The sequence below is a fragment of the Lampris incognitus genome, chromosome 15, assembly GCF_029633865.1.
Source record: "Lampris incognitus isolate fLamInc1 chromosome 15, fLamInc1.hap2, whole genome shotgun sequence".
Classification (NCBI taxonomy): Eukaryota; Metazoa; Chordata; class Actinopteri; order Lampriformes; family Lampridae; genus Lampris; species Lampris incognitus.
This window is the reverse complement of record NC_079225.1, coordinates 46,005,407-46,022,807: the sequence shown is the minus strand read 5'-3', so window position 1 is coordinate 46,022,807 and position 17,401 is coordinate 46,005,407. Positions and strand designations below refer to the sequence as shown.

The following is a 17,401-nucleotide window of genomic DNA, read 5'->3' as shown; positions in this document are numbered from 1 at the left end:
AACACAGTATTTAAACAGGACAGGTTGATGAAAACTGGATTGTGGCAGAGTTGGTTTGTAATTCAGCACAGCGTCAGAATTTAGGGCTAAATTATTTGGATTTTTTTTTTGTTTTAAGAATAAATCAGCTACTTGTTATTGGCTCGATAATATAGGTCTAAAAACTGGACGGAACTCTCTACGGTGGAGGCAAACCCCGTCACCTAAAGGTCTTAAAGGAGAACGAAACGTTGCTCGGAGGAAGCGAGGCAGATTTTACGGTGCCCGTGTCGGCGCTAGGTTCACCGAGGACATCCCGGCCCCACCGTGTTTAATTATCTGTTTCAATCTGGCCGTCACGTTCGGCGCTGTCATCTGTTAAGAATTACCCGCTGGATAATTCACCTTTCATGGCACACAGGGCCCAAGTGTGTGTGAGTCCTGCAGGGCTCTGAGCGCCGGTGTCCTGCAGGCCGCCGCTAAGTCTGAATTACGGATGGGATGCAAACCGCGTCGCTTCAGACTCGGGCAGAGATTTTACACTTGGGTTTCTCATGCAGACTGATTTGTTGATTTATATTTTAGTGTGAAGGACCGATGTCCTTGGATTCCCCTTTTCTCTCTGTCTTTTCAATGAGATCAGTGTTGTGGGCTCAGTGTGGTTTTATGCAGACGCGGAAAACAGGAATGCGCAGGCATCCACGCTGGCACCAGGCTTAGGTGGAGAATCGCTATCGGAGAGTTTACCCAAGACCCCAAATCTGATAGCTAAAGCCAGGAGTAACTGGTGAACGGCAAAATGGCTTGATTGACTTCATTTTTGGCACATAGAAACCTCTTTTTCTCACGTTGTGCAACAAAAAACTGATTTCCTCTCCCTTATTTCGCCCACCGGCCCCTAAACTGACTGTAAACCTGCACCGTTCAGTCCAGCTAATGGACCGGACGGTGCTCCGTGCCGGCCGATACTTACGAGGCTGGTGCTGTGAAAGGGGCTCGGCGGTGAAAACTGTGTGTGTGTGTGTGTGTTTGTGTTTGTGTGTGTTTGTGTGTGTACTCCTGATGGAGATGTGACACTGATGTTTGCTCCGTAGATTCCTTCACGCGCTGCTGAGTCAGAGGTCAGATGAAGACCCGCGGCTTCGTGGTGGCGGCTGCTCTGCTGGCAGTCGCGTTCACCTCCTGCCAGGCCCAGGACCCAGGTAACCTCCTCCGTTTGTTCTCCTCCACCCCTCCATCTCCCGCTCTCTCACTTTAATCCAACACATCTGACATCTCATTTTCTTCGTTAGCCCTACTGCTGCTGTTGTGTAATTACAGCCTGCAATGATTACTGTAGGCCATGTCAATAAAAAAGCATCCCATAATGAACAATGTGTGGATTTGACGTCTTCGTTCCATGATTCTTGTTGTGAAACAGATAACTGGACTTCTGATCAGAGACGAGTGGACGATGGTTTCTGAATGTTGAGTCATCAGTGAACCGCTGACTGACTGTCTGCCAGATATTTCATGTGCTGTTTTTTTGTTTTTCCAGGCATTCTGAGACTTGTTTTGTCCTTTTTTAGAGAGCGCATTCCTTTAAGCGGCCCTGACCTCGAGGGGTCAGAGCCGGAGACAGGCGGAAGCTCCTCCACGGCCGCGTTTCTTCTCCGAGCCTTTCACTCCGTCCGTAACGCCAGGAGGGGCGCGTGCTCAGCCGCCGCCGCCGCCGCCGCCGCCGCCGCCGCCTCGCGACATGCGAGGAATCTGCAGAAGTGCGTCTCACATTTCACCAGCGTCGATTAAAAGAAGACAAGTTGACCGCTGGCCAAGTTTCCTGACGGAACGGAAAGCCAAAAATATGAGTTTCACGTCATTTTTCCAGAGGTTTTCGAGGTTAGACGGAGAAAATCTGCTTCTCTCGGGAGGTTTTCTCAAAACAAAGATCTGAGAATAAAGTCGGGGGGGGGGGGAAAGCAAGCTGTCGGGGCACCGGCGGAGGCCTGCCCTCTCTCTCCTCGGAGGAAGGGATGACCTCCTTCGGTGTGAGACACCAGAGCGCCGTCTGCTTTCTGACAGGGCAGCACATCACAGCACAGCACGGTCATCGGACCTAAGACCGCCGTCTGGAATCGTTTGACCAGAGTTCTCAGTCAGGTCCTCGGACGCCACCACCGCCGCTGGTTTTCTGTTCCGCCAGCTTGGTCATTAGATTCTCCAGTGGTTCCACTTGTTCAGCCTCCAGGCAGGAGGTTTAGCACCTGAACAACTGGGTTAACGTACTACCTGCTGGAATAGAAACCCAGCAGGACCGCTGGGTATCTGAGGACCTGATTGAGAACCACCAACGAAGGTTTGACCGGGGGTTAGATTAGAAGGTCTGACCGTCTTGAAACACCGGAGCCCACCCATAACGGACCCCCTGTTATAAACCATGAGCGTTTAGGCAGCTTGCTGCTACACCAAATCGGTGCGAGGCGTCGCCGTGTGTCGTCAGTGTGGCGTTGCTTGTGTGACCGGGTTCACACCTGTGTGCTTTGTGTACACGAGAGCCCGGCCGCACACGAGCATTTCAGCTCTGCCGAGGCAGATTCACAGAGGGGTAGTTTCTATGGTCCTCACAGAGGAAGTGCCGAAGTAATGGTAACAAACCAGCAAGTATAACCAGGTAAACCACACACTGTGCAGTACTGCAGTGGCACATATAACACAACACATCAAGCACTGCACAGTACACACACACACACACACACACACACGAAGAAGACGTGTCGTCATGACACACACATACGGATGTGTCGGTCACAGAGGGGACAACGTGTTGACTAAAGCAAGCCCTCGTGCACATGAGTGTCATTGTGTATGCGTGTGTGTGTGTGTGTGTGTGCGCATTTATGTGCGTGTGTGTGTCTGTCTCTCCATGTGTGTGTGCGTGTGCGTGCGTACGAGCGTGTGCGTACGCGCCCCTCTCCGTTAAAGCGCTTGTATTTGATGAAAGTGTGGTTGGCCGGCTCGGAAAGCGAGAAGGAGCGGACGAGAGCCTTGAGTTGATTCGGCAGGTTGGTGGTTCTTCATCTTTGCTGTCCTGAAACATTCCCGTCAAGCTCTGCTCAGGTCCTGAGGCAGAGCTTCACAAAATATTTCATAATGATATTCTTCATCCGCAGACTCACGCACTGACGTGCCCCGAGGTCCTCCCTGCACGGCGCCTAGAGGCCGCGATGAGTCGTGACACCTTTCTGGAACTAGCACAGATGCTTAAAAAGCCGCCGTTGAAGTGCTTTGTGTAATTTCGCAAAGCAGCACACGACGACGGCATGTCGGAGGGTAGATTATATTAGTTTATCCACCCGTTTCGAGGTCATCTTCTAACTAATGTGTCTCACCTTGTGACCTTCAGCAGATCCCAATCCAGCGGACAGCTAGATAGTCATATGGTAGTCTTACGCCCCCTCTCCCACTGAAGAATATCATTTTAAAATATTTTCTAATGTGGTCCGTCGTGTACATGGAAACTTTTGTCCAGTGCCAGAAGTTGTTGCAAACAACTTTTCATGTACATTTGCATGATCCTTAATGTGAACGGTCACGTGTGGAACTCTATTTTATTTGCCTTCACCTGTACTGTGTCGTTTGCTCACATGATGTGCACCTTCGGTTCTTCTAAGTTGCCGGGCAGGAACCCTGAAGCGGTTTGTTGGACCTGCTTCTAGTTGGACCCGAATGGAAAGACCCCAGGCACATTTCAACAGGGCCTCATACTTATTATTAGCCGGACTAAAGTAATACTAACTCTTGCTGCAAATCTCGGAGAGTGCTCTAAAAAAGAAAGAAAGATGTACACATGTTTTCAATGACGTTGTGTACTCTTTTACGAGGTTTGCGTTGGACGGCTGCAGCAGTCGTCACACAGTTGAAATTCCTCCAATCAGGCCTTCCTCCATTGTGCAGTGAGCGCCCTGAGGTTGTCTGAAATGTGTCCTGTTTGTGTCAATTCAACGTCCTGGGTTGGATTGCGGTCATGGACAGCCTTCTGCGTGTCAGCTGGTCCATGTTGTGTCGTTCTGTGTCCGGGGTGGGAAACGCCACCGGCCGCGTCCACCTCTTCCACCGCGCACGCTGGTTCCATCTGAACAAACCCAGCTTCTCCAAACGCCGGTTCGGTACCCGTCAGTGGCCGGTGGAGCAGGTGGGGGTTTCTGGTGTCTGGCTGTTTCTCACCCCGTTTTCCCTTGTTGTTCTAGAATGTTCTGTCCTGGGGCAGGACCACACCGTGGTCTGCCCACTGTGTTGCTTGAGTCGTTGACTGTGGCCCCTGGCTGGATACGGTTGCACCGCTCAAACACATGTCATTTTTCTCTCCAAAATGGCGGCTCCCATCTGTTACTTTGTTGTGTTTATTGTCTCGTCGTCATGTTTGGCCCAACAGTGAACTGTGTTACTTCACCCTGGAAGTGTTGACTGTTGGGAACACTTTACTGCTTCCTCATTACAATGCAATACATTTGTGCTCAGACGGTGCGGGAATAACTTTATCAACTTTTCACTTCCACAGTTGACCCACCTTCAGATTTGAGATTTAAGATTTTAAATGAACACTCAGTGCAAATGATATGGACGCGGCCCAACTCTAGGATAGAGGGCTACAGAATACGAGTGACCTCTGACACAGGTGGGTACCGTCTCTACGAGCCGCAAGTCGTGACTCGCCTGAAACATTACAAGTGTTGTTAACACGCAGCAAACACACTCTCGCTGGCAGCTGCACACAGCGCACGCCGTCACACGCAGAGTTCTGCAGACAAATACTTGGTCCTGTACCGTTGTCAGGGGCGGATCTACAGGGTGGCAACAGGGGTGGCAGCTGCCACCTCTGGGACACAGTCTTGCCACCCCATTTATAAATCAGATAATATGTTTTTAAAGTATATTTTATGTACATGCATGGTGAAGGTCAATGAGACCCGCATCAAACTCATCTCAAACAGAAGTCGCCGATTTAGAATCCCCCCTCTCCCTCACAGGGGCGGATCTACAGGGTGGCAAGGGGTGGCAGCTGCCACCTCTGGGACACAGTCTTGCCACCCTTTTGCCACCCCAGGAAAAAAAACTCTAGATCCGCCACTGACTGTCGTATGGCAAGGAATTGGAAACGCGCAACCAAAGAACAAGTTTAAACACTAGAACGACCAAGGCGGTCATTTTGACGCTTTTAGGTTTTCAAAGTTTAATAACTTTGTAAAAAAAAAAAAAAGAGAGAGAGAGACACAGACCCGCCGCTCCCTGAATGCCCCTAAAATAGCGCATATTTGCATTACAACGAGTTTTAGATCAATTGCAGAAAAAAAGCGTAACCGGTTATTTTCTTGCCCGGTGCGGGATTCGATCCGAGGTGTACTGCGCCACAAGGCGACGTCACTAACTGCTCGGCTAAAGGGTCAGACACACTACTAGCGGGTCTTATTAGTACCCCCTGGCTAACGGGTCTGACTCGTTAGCTAGGGGCTAACGTGTCTTATTAGTAGCCCCTAGCTAACGAGTCAGACCCGTCAGCTAGGGGCTAACGAGTCAGACCCGTTAGGTAGGGGCTAACGTGTCTTATTAGTAGTTTACAAAAGTTACCATATGCGCTACCTAAAACGACCATGAGCGATCAAAATGACGGCGCGTGATCTGTGCGTCATTGTGCGCGTCACGTCAGTATTTATGACGTATGTTGGCTACGTCATTTCCTTCGCGACGTTCATCGCTCCGTCCTAGAAACACACCAGCGCCCTCTAGTGCACAGACATAGTCTGAGCTTGACGTGTGACGATGTCGACGCGCCATGACCACCGCCGAGGCGCCGCAGTATCGACGGGCGCTGGACAGCCGCCATTTTAAACGGTTTGACAAATAGTATTAGAGTCGTTAAAATGTTAACTTTGGTGTCAGTTAGTTTCATAACAGACACACTAACATACGCAGTGCATTAATATCTCAACTGGGTGTTTATCTTGGCCGAATATAGAGTTTAAAACCCGCGGGCGGTCTTTTTGATTAGCAATAGGTGCCGAAAGTTTCCCAGTGTGGCGCCTGTATGCCTTTTCCGTGTGGCTTTCCAGGTCATATTTTTACTTTTTCAATTTTGCTATTCAAGTTCGACCACGTCTCTCTGAAGTTTAAACTGTTTAAAAAATAGTAGTTAAAACGTTAATGTTGGTGTCAGTCGTCTCCTAACAGACATACTGACGTATGCAATGCATTAACGTTTCAACTGGGTATTTATCTTGACAGAATACAGAGTTTAAAAACTGGCCGTCATTTTGACCGCCCATGGTCGTTTTAGGTAGGAGTGAAATCCCGGTCGTTCTAGAACGAATGGTCTATTGGTTGAGTTACATCTTCGTTCTCTCACCTGTCATTTCTCTGCAGAACATTTACAGCAGCCTACTCCCATCTAATGAACCTTTGTTTTAGATCCAAGAAGGTTGAATCAATTCATCTGGACACAACGTTTATTGACAGACACGTTTCATCACTCAACAAAGTGACCTCTCCAGTCCAGATGAACCCATTCACCCTTCTTTGATTTTCTTACCTGAATTATTGAGCATGCGTCAACATTTTGTTTTAGATGTTTCACTATTAGTTTATTACATTCATGGGTTGTTTTGTTTTTTACTTAATCTGTGTTGGTACACCTCTGATGGTAGTCAAGCTATCTGATTCATCACGTATTAGGGAGATTTGTTTTAACCTACTTAGTCAGCACCGGCCTTCCAGCCTCCGGTTGGGGAGCAGGGTCCACTAGATCATGTGGTGCTGAAGGGGTTAACCAACCTGAGAAGTGTGAAGTGCTTCTCTTCAGGTTACTTGACAGGCATATACTTATGCAGGAATGAAGCCAGGCCCTCTGAAAAGCCTCTGGTTTAGGGGGAGGACCTCACTAACTACTTGGCCATCCTGCCAGGATTTTTACAGAACTAATAAAGTATGAAACAGAAAAATACTGTTCACTTTCAGTATTTTGCCGCGGGTCAATGCACAGGTTAATAGACTAGGACGAGGCCTCTGCAAATGCCAAAGCATGACCTTACTCTGAATTTGTAGGAGTGAACTAATACAGAGGTTTTCCTAATGGCTTCCCTCCACCTCTCCTCATTCTTGTAGAGGAACCAACTAAAGATTTTACGCTGCCTGCTTCCGCCACTAAGACGTCCATCTCAGAGCTGAGCCCAGATGTGGATTATGTGGTGACGATATCCACGTATGCTGGAGCTGAGGAGAGTCTCCCTGTCTCAGGCCAGATCACACGTGAGTCAACAAATCTTCTCCACTTCTCCCTTTGGTTTTATCTTCCTGTATTTCATCAGTTAGCAGAGAGCTGGTTGGGAATCTGGTATCAGGCAAATGCTGGGTTATGGTCAGCTTGGGGCTGGTAAGGTCGTCCACTTCACAAGTCATTATTAGGAGTTCATTCTCCATTTTGAAGACATGGTTAGCTGGTAAGATAATTGAAGGGATTAGTGAATTTGTGATGAATTGGTCAAGATACGGGGCGCCATGATGGCGCAGTGGTTAGCATGGTCGCTTCACAGCTAGAAGGTCCTGGGTTCGAGCCCCAGGGTAGTCCAACCTTAGGGGTCGTCCTCTGAGTGGAGTTTGCATATTCTCCCCGTGTCTGCGTGGGTTTCTTCCGGGTGCTCCGGTTTCCTCCCACAGTCCAAAGAGTGTGTGTGTGGGTGTGGGTGTGGGTGTGAGTGTGGGCCCTGTGATGGTCTAGCGGCCTGTCCAGGGTGTCTCCCCATCTGCCGCCCAGTGACTGCTGGGATAGGCTCCAGCATCCCCGCAACCCTGAGTAAGGATAAGCGGTTTGGATAATGGATGGATCGTCAAGATACCAAGTTCCTTCCCTGGAGAATATTATGTAAAAGGCAAACAATGCATCATTGTCTTGAATCAAGATTGCAGCAGTGATGGATGCTCTCGTGTGATTTGCGTGGTTGGAGGTACGGCGGTCCACTTGGCACCAGGGTTGATTTTACAAACGTAAGTGTCTAAACTCTGGAGATCCCTGCTGAAACTGACGGAAATCATTACATCAATCCATCAGGGTGCAGTGTGGGAAATATGATCTTGCTCATTGTGTCCATAAAGGGGACTTTGTTGCACAGCAAACAGCCAACATGAAACCATAAAGCTGACGTAGAAAAGAGCTTTGTTTCAAGGTTATGATCATCATTTGTAATCAAAAATATCAAGTTAGTTTTTTCAAGTAATTGTAATGCAGATAAATGCTACATGCTAGCAAGTAGCTCAGTCATCTATGGGCAGAATTCAACTTATACCCCCCCCCCCAGCATGGATAGATACACTTTGGGTTATAAACTTCTCAAACTTTATTATTTCTTTCACCAGTAATTACACAAGTTAATTTTATTTACTTGTCCATGGTTAAGTGCTAATTAGCAGGATGGAGTAGCTGACCCTGGCATTGGCTGGACAGTCTCTCCCCGTCCTCTGTGACCTCTGTGCTGTCTAACTAACCACGTGGCTACTTGTCTTCCAGTCCAGTCTGATGGAATCGGTGGAGGACCGTCCAGAAAACCAAAGCCTACAGATTCAGTCAGTAAGTCAACATCTTTCACAGTTCTTACCTTTCTTCAACCAAATAATCCTGAGATGAAATGTGTCTTTTTCAAGGGAGAAGTGGTCAAAACACTGATGCTGTCATTGCTCCCAGAATTCTCATTGATGTGAGGTCAACAGTAAGGGGAGGGATTCCACATACAATATCCCATTGTATAGTGAAAATCAGAATTGGGTCACATAAATCTCAGAAGTATTTGGTCATGAGCTTGGTTTGTTTCCACTCATGACGTCAGTCCGTCAGTCATGCCAGTCAGAAGGGAGTGGTCTAGGTCTGTGTGGGGGTCTTCATCGGAGGAGGAACAGCTGTGTCCTGTGGAGCTGACAGCAGCCCTTCCCTCGTGTGCTGAGAGAGGTGGAAACCATTACAGATCCTGATTTACAGGAGCACTGTTTCCTGCCCCGGTTACACACAGGACCTCCCTGCACTGAGGTCCTCCCTCGCTTCACAAACCACATCGAAATGTTGCTGAAAAAAAAGCCTACAACCAAATCCATGCACAGAGAGACAGAAGGAAGTACAGGTTTTCTGTCTGTCAGTAGACCCATTTCAAAAGTGGGATTTTTGGGACCGTACACACTGTCGCTGCGAGACAGGTGATTATTAGTGCGTAGCGTTTCAAAAAAAGAGTTGGTATGAAAAGCAGTGCTTTTTATATGTATTGATCTCCATTTTTAAGACTTGTCAATCGATAATCTCTGATAAATCAGTGCTGAAAGGTTTTACCATGTGCCAAGACCTGAACGTGGTATTACTGCGAATAGGCTCCAAATATCAGTAACACAAAGTACATTCATTTCTACTGGTGTCCATCAGGATTTACCCTTTCATTTACCTCCTTGAAAGGAGGTAAATGAAAGGGTATTTCCATGGTAGCAAGCAGTCTTCCAGTGCAAAGGGGGGGCAGCCCCTCAGGCATTGTTATGCATTTTGCAAAAGCATAAATAGAAAAGATTCTGGACTAAAACCTGCCAAGAGAGACAGATTCTACCACACCCCTTGTAAAGACACCCGACTGCACACTTCATGCTGCTTTATTTGGTCAACGATTTTGCTTCGGGGACTAGTAAGACCGTGGAAACAAGTCAGGGTCTCTTCAGAAACTGTGTTCAGGTCAAATCGTTTTCGTTTTTTCCCCCTAAAATTCTGTCCAGTTAGATTTTGCTTCTTCTTCTCTGTGTTCTTGTACCCTCCAATTCCTCCTCAACCCTTTATTTATTTCTGTCTAGAATGTTCTGTCAGCACCATTGGTGATGTGGTGTTTCTGGTGGACGGCTCGTGGAGCGTGGGGAGAAACAACTTCAAACACATCCGCAGCTTCATCTCCGCCATGGCGGGCGCCTTCCAGATTGGCGAGGACAAGACCCGGGTAGGTGTGGTCCAGTACAGCACCGACACCAGGACCGAATTCAACCTGAACCAGCACCTGACGCGGGGGGAGGTTCTTAGGGCCATCAGCAGTCTGCCCTACAAAGGAGGCAACACCAAGACAGGTACTCACAGCTGCCCTGTGTCAGGACCATCTCAACTTCTGTTTGACTTCTTATCCTCTCCTACAACGAAACTAAGATGAAGTTGGTCTGAAGACCCTTTCAGAGGCCCATCCCCACACACTTTATCATTTTTACATCCATTTGATGCCCTTATCCAGAGTGACAGAAAGAAAAAGAACAAAATTCACTTTATTCGTGACCATGATAAGAAAACAATTGTAAAATATGGTAGGTTCAAGGGACAAAACAGCACAATAGATAAATATTTGAATGACAATGTCTCTGGAGTGTGGATGTATGTAGGCTACATGTTAAACAGGAGTCTGTAAAAGTAAGCACATAGAGAGGAACCTCAAGTGTATTTACATAGTGAGTCAAAGCGGGGAACATTTGGGGAACATTGACAGCCCAGGTTCTTTGACGTCTTGTGAGCTTTTCTTTGTTTGCTAGTGACTGAAATGAGAGACATGAAATACCTATGCACATTTATATTTAACTAAGTTAACCAGGTGATTGTACCTGTCACTCACTCTGCCGTAGGTGACGCTCTGGACTACCTTATGAAGAACACTTTCACAGAGGCTGCAGGTTCCAGATACGCCTTTCCCAAAGTAGTCATGCTCATCACAGACAGCAAGTCTGAAGACTCTGTACAGAGTTATGCCAACAAACTCAAGAATATGGGGGTGGAGATCTTCGTCTTGGGTAAGTGGCCGGAGGCTTCATTACAGTTTTAATGAAGCTGTCATAACTCAAGTTGAATCAGGAAGACTTCCCTCTCCTCGTTTAGAAAAGAAAGTCATGGGCAGCATGGTGGTCTATTCTGTTGCCTACCAATATGGGGATCGCTGGTTCAAATCCCCGTGTTACCTCCGGCTTGGTCAGGCGTCCCTACAGCCGTGTCTGCGGGTGGGAAGCCAGGCGTAGGTATGTGTCCTGGTCGCTGCAGTAGTACCTCCTCTGGTCAGTCGGGGCGCCTGTTCGGGGGGGGGGGGTAGCGTGATCCTCCCACGCACTACGTCCCCCTGGTGAAATGCCTTACTGTCAGGTGAAAAGAAGCAGCTGGTGACTCCACCCTCCCTAGATTGGCAGAGGGGGTGGAGCAGTGACCGGGACGGCTTGGAAGAGTGGGGTAATTGGCTGGATACAATTGGGGAGAAAAAGAGGGGGGGAGTGATTCCATTAACTAACCTGCTCTCCATCAGTGAATCACTCCATTCCGTCAATCTTTCAATCGGACAATAATGTCTATTCATCTGTCTATTTCGAGCCGTCAATCAAACGACCATTCACTGCCTTCAGTTGGTGTCATGTGACTCTTCTCCACAAGCGGTGTCATGGCCCTGTGTGTCCATGGTCTGAAGTCATAGTATTCTATTCCCTCTGAATTCATGTCCACCATCTGGTTTTTAAATGACGATCAAATTGTGTGTGTCTTGTCTGAGTTACATTTTACATGTGCTTTTGAAGCACATAGTGGTTATCAAGAGAGATGTGTGTGTGTGTGTGTGTGTGTGTGTGTAGCAGTAAAATGAGGTTAAATTCCTCGGTGATGGGAAGTTAACGTGTGTTTATACTGAGGCTTGACCGTCATCCTTTCCATAACGTGTGTTTTAGTGTGTAGGAACAGTATTCTGCTGTTGTGGTTTGGTGGGTGAATAATGATAACAGTTCTTCTTCCTAGCAGAGTAAGTCAGATTATTGATTGAAACTACTTCAGTAGTACATAAAGTGTCCCTGGCTTCCTGAGAGAGGAGATGTGTTGTAGGAAAAGCCATATATTCTCTTTAACATGGTGGAGTGTACACCTTTTTTTCAAGGCAAAGCTTTGCACCATGTAAGAGACTAGACGCCCCATGCCAACAAGTCAGGAACAGCCGTAGGACTGTAAAACCTACATTAGGAACACTTTCTTTTTCCATTTGACTGATCTGAGAAGTCTGAAAAGTGACAGATATTCAGCGGTACATAAACTTCCAGAGAAACCGCTTAGCAGCACTGTCAATGTGTCAAAGATTTCTATAGGACTGTAAAACACAACTAGAACCAATTCAACGTCATATTTGCTACCCATATTGTCATACTTTCCAAAGTAAAGCACAACTTGAGACCTAACTTTTGGTTGTTGAATCCAGCTAGGGGACCTTTGACGTGAAATGTGGAAATGTTTTTCTTCAATACTTGATAGATTGCTTGTTTTACCAGTGTTAGCAGCTCTCAGGCCCGGGGAAATACTCTGCTTCACGCCGTCACTTGCAATTGTCTGGTGTTGTGGCCACTGACTTTACAAGCACTGCTGTGAGCTTTTTGATGTTTCTAAACTCAGAATGAGTTAATCGTCCCAAATCTGGCAGGGCATCAGAACGGAGATAGTCTTATGAACCATTTCCCCATGTTCATGAGGGGCTGTACACTGTTAACACCACGTTGATTCTTCTGCTCTTTGTCCAATGTAGGGATCAAAGAAGCAGACAAAGAGGAGATGAAGCAAATGGCCTCCACCCCTTACAGAGATCATGTCTATAATGTCGCTGACTTTGACGAGATCAAGAACGTTCAGAAGGAGCTCATTACCGCCGTGTGTGCAGGCATTGATGATCAGCTCACCACACTCATCAGTGGAGAAGAAGGTTAGATTCCCTCCAGTGACTTTTGCCAAATAATCTTATTCTAGAAATAATATGTCTGATTTAATGATACTGACTCAATTCTCGAAATGAGCATATGTCAAAGAACTATCCTTGATAAATTCCACTCTTTGCCACTTCTTTCCTCTAACTTGCATTTTCCTGTGTCGTGGTATGTGGGCTCCTATTCCCTCGGGTAACATGCCAGTATGTAACATGTGACTTTTTCGGGTTTTGATATGCATCTGCACCAATGCCACAAACACAACACATTTCTGTAGCTTTATTGCACTTGGCAACTCAAGTAATTCTGATTCTGACTTTCATTTTGCTAGTTGTTGAGCCCGCTACCAACCTCAGAATCGACGAAATGTCCTCAAAGACCATGCATGTCAAGTGGGATGCCTCCATTGGGGACATTTCAGGATACAAGCTGAAGATGGTGCCTATGATGACTGGCAGCAAACACCAGGAGTTGTATGTGGGCCCTACTCAGTCCTCGGTGATTGTCAGAGACCTGACACCTGATACAGTGTACCAGATCAGACTGTTTGCCCTCAAGGGCCTTACACCCAGTGAGCCAGTCGAAGTCATGCAGAAGACTGAGCCAGTCAAAGTATCCTTGGGTGAGTTAAAAATATAATTTACATTTTCTTTCAACCCTATTATGTTTTTATGTGTTATATCCATACACTAGCTAACAATGGGAGCTTTCAAAGCAAGATATAATCAGTGATACTGATGCATTTTTTTTAAATAATTGTTTTTACTAACCCATTCTAGAATGTTCTCTGGGTGTGGACGTGCAAGCCGATGTCGTTCTCTTGGTTGATGGTTCATACAGTATTGGCCTGGCCAACTTTGCCAAAGTAAGGGCATTCCTGGAGGTGCTGGTGAACACATTTGACATTGGTCCAAACAAAGTTCAGATCAGCTTAGTCCAATACAGCAGAGAAACTCACACTGAGTTTTACCTGAACACCCACCATGACCTGGATGCTGTGGTCAAAGCTGTCAGAACATTCCCTTACCGAGGAGGCTCCACTAATACAGGCAAGGCCATGACCTATGTGAGGGAGAAGATTTTCCTGCCAACCAGAGGTGCTCGCACCAATGTTCCTCGTGTCACCATTCTTATCACCGATGGAAAGTCCTCTGATGCCTTCAAGGACCCAGCCGACAAGCTGAGGAACGCTGACGTGGAGATCTTCGCTGTAGGAGTGAAGGATGCTGTCCGATCTGAGCTGGAGAACATCGCCAACACACCTGTGGAGACTCACGTTTATACTGTTGAGGACTTTGATGCCTTCCAGAGGATATCCACAGAGCTCACACAGTCCATCTGCCTGCGGATCGAGCAGGAACTCCGAAATATCAACAAGAGACGTGAGTAAAGTTGCTGAAAGTCATGTATGCTGATGGCAGTGTTTTTCCTTAGTTAAGGTTTTTGATCTACCAACAGGTGTGTGATTGGTGGGTCAATTCTTTGCATCAAATGTTGATTTAGTTTGCTACATTACATTCTCATGGCTAGCATTGGCTGTTTGGTGTTGCTAGTGGTTGGTGCAAGCTGGCTTAGCCTCAGCTCATAAAGGAGGACAGGGACACTAGAGAACTAAACACTGGAGTGGAAATACATTCTGTGTATTTGTTTATGGCTACTGTTCATAAATCTCCCAACAAAAGATTCTGTTCTTTACTCCAGCAAATGAACAAAGTCCCTTGTTTAAAGACACACATAGAAACCTCCCAGGCTCAAGTCACGCCCCAAGAATCAACTCTGATACCTGTTGAATCAGTTCTGTACCCTTCTGACCAGAGCCCCTCTGCAGGGCATTTGACTGGATTTGAATGCGCATTGGTTTGACGCAGATTTTTCCTGATCTCCAAGCATTCCGAGCTATTTATTTTGAGCTGGTACTCGTCCAACCCACCAGCCACTGTTCACTGTATTATAATCCACATTTTAGCTCCCCTAAAAGTACAAATTTTGTGGTGGGCTAGACTGTAAGGCATCACTCACAGTCAATGGCTAGGGAGCGTCTTCTCCCACTGTGAACCAGACGTTGATGAATTTCTATAGTGTTTAGATTCTACAGTCTTTACATTGTTGGGTTGACACACACACATATATTATATATATAATTTGTTATGATCAACATTTTATGATAAGCAAGATTTGTTATGGCTCTTTTACCGTCTCAGAAAAATCCCTGGCACTTCACTGTCGAGACGGATAGCTGTACATATGCATACAATTACATTCATGTCACTTTTCCAAAGCTGTCTTCGTAAGCTGAACTTTTTTTCTTTTTTTTTTTTCACAATATGCTACACACATGTGCACTGTCTGAAGTCTCTGGGGAAGACCAAGGTCCCGCATGTGGAAATATCCAAACTGGGTCAAATAGTAGTTGGAAATATTTTGTAGAATTTGTTGTAACTGTAGAGAAACAGACGGGTGGAGCTCTTCTTACCACATCAGGGCATTCAGAGTGCTCGATATGCCGCCAGTCACCGAGCAGTAAACAAAATGATCTGTTGGTGTTTTTTTTAAACCTGTTGGCGTTCATTGTATTGAGCTCGTTAGCAATGCCAATCATCTGAAACAAACACCAAGTTACTTACTAATAGTATGATGACCCAGGTCAGACAAAACACAATCCCCAATATTAGTCACTCTCCATTACATCGCCAGAAGAGGTATCTCGATCTGTCAGTGTTATGTGTGACTCATGCAAGCTTTGTCTGCAGATTATATAATCCTTATGTTATAATCATTTACTGTCAACAAACAGGAAGTACACAGGAGCTGGAATAAGGACTAGTTGCTGCTGCCTTCCATCACAGCGGCTCAAAGAGCTCCCCGAGTGGGGCGTTTAGACCACTTGAAACATTAAATTATTTGAGATATAGTTGTCAGATAAGTTGTCTGGGGACTCAACACAACACACACAGTAGACAGCCGTCTGGTACTTCATAGAGCCGCCTGCCGTTCTGCAGAATGTGCACTCCTCCCCATTCCTCCTGCCAAGCCCTCTCACCCCGGGGATGCATGACTTCACTGTCATACTATTAGCTTCAAAATGAAATCTGCGGATAGTCGTTTCACTTTCTTTATTTTTTTGGCTGGAGACTCTGGAAAATAGTCGAATTCTGTTTTTCCTCCATTTGAAATTACAGTATCCTGCCACAATTTAAACACAAAATATGGTTTTATGAATGCCAACTGGGATCCACATATTCCCTCTGGACCTTGGCAAGACTGATGCCAGTGTCTGAATGTGAAGGAATGTAGGAGCACAGCCACGTCAAAGTCCCGTTAAGCGCTCAGAGATTGTACACGGTAGGATGTATGTTTTTTTTTCTTGACCAAAACAGGCTTTTAATTTTTATTTACTTCCCGCCTCCTCCAGGATTGCTGCCTCCTAAGTCCCTGACCTTCTCTGAGGTGGGCTCCAGGAGCCTCAGGGTGTCGTGGGAAATAGACGCCACCAACGTTGAGTCCTATTTGGTCCAGTTCCGTCCAGCTGAGGAAACTGATGGACACTCTGTGGCCATGTCTGTACCTGGGGACACCCTGACCACCATCCTTCCATACCTCACCCCACTCACCCGCTATGAAGTCAGCGTGTTCGCCCAGTATGAAAAAGGAGAGAGCTTTCCTCTTACCGACTATGAGACCACGTTAGAAGGTCAGTTAGAATAAAGATAACAGTATACTTCGCTTTCTTATCTTTTTGTGTTTATATGTAGCTTTTCAGCAGTCAGGCTAGAAGGAACATCATTAAATTCCTAGATCCTAGATCACCAATATAAAAAGCAACCAAAGGTACAAAGAGAAAGCAATAAAAAAAAAGTACATTAAGTAATTGTCGTAATCGTAAAATCGGGAAATATACACTTTCAACTTTTAAAATTCTATGTATTGTTTATATGTACATTATATGAAAGGTTTACAAAAGGTTTTACATTCTAATAGTGAAGTGTCATCTCTAAGTCATGACCCAACTTGGTCTCATGCTTTGCAGAAAAAGGCCCAGTGCGCAACCTGAGGGTATCTGAAGAAACAACAGACAGCTTCCGGGTGTCATGGCAGCCTGCTGCAGGAAATGTGCTTCGGTACCGAGTGTCTCATGTACCAGTCAGGGGCGACGGGCCCATGATGGAGACCACCACACCTGGCACTGAGACATCCATCGTGCTCCAGGAGCTTCAGTCCCAAACCACTTACCGTGTGACGGTGGCCCCTGAGTATCAGTCTGGCCCCGGAGAAGACATGATGACCGATGGCACCACCAAAGAAGGTGAGTGTGGCCCCAGAGAGCTCAGGCCTCTATACACTAACTAGAAGACTGAGACTCAAACTTCCATGAATTTATTATCTGCTAAGTCCTACCAGATAAACTGGGTTTCACTGGATGGCAGGCAGGGAGAAACACTGGAGAAGTCACACGTCAGTCACAGGACACACACACACACACACACACACACACACACACACACACACACACACACACACACACACACACACACACACACACACACACACACACACACACACACAGTCACTCAGTCACTCACACACAGTCACTCACACACTATTCACAGCTTTGGACAATCCAAAGTCTCCACTTCATTCAAGATGTGTGGCCTGGAATCTTAAACATGCAACGGAAAAACTCTGA

At 46.5% G+C, this 17,401-nt stretch overlaps 1 protein-coding gene across 3 annotated transcripts in view; it reads left to right on the top strand.

The window, feature by feature from the left end:
* col12a1b (collagen, type XII, alpha 1b) overlaps positions 1–17,401 on the top strand; it is a 153,053-nt gene that overhangs the window by 842 nt on the left and 134,810 nt on the right. For 2 of the 3 annotated variants that reach the window (XM_056294895.1, XM_056294896.1), the window contains exons 2-12: positions 1,074–1,181; positions 4,517–4,633; positions 7,114–7,257; positions 8,513–8,572; positions 9,823–10,086; positions 10,627–10,791; positions 12,543–12,716; positions 13,049–13,339; positions 13,497–14,099; positions 16,130–16,408; positions 16,745–17,020. In XM_056294895.1, the coding sequence (XP_056150870.1) occupies positions 1,106–1,181; positions 4,517–4,633; positions 7,114–7,257; positions 8,513–8,572; positions 9,823–10,086; positions 10,627–10,791; positions 12,543–12,716; positions 13,049–13,339; positions 13,497–14,099; positions 16,130–16,408; positions 16,745–17,020 (2,449 nt within the window). In that variant the 5' untranslated portion in view covers positions 1,074–1,105. The remainder of the gene's footprint in view (positions 1–1,073; positions 1,182–4,516; positions 4,634–7,113; positions 7,258–8,512; positions 8,573–9,822; positions 10,087–10,626; positions 10,792–12,542; positions 12,717–13,048; positions 13,340–13,496; positions 14,100–16,129; positions 16,409–16,744; positions 17,021–17,401) is intronic. The other variant, XM_056294898.1, reaches the window with a different exon arrangement.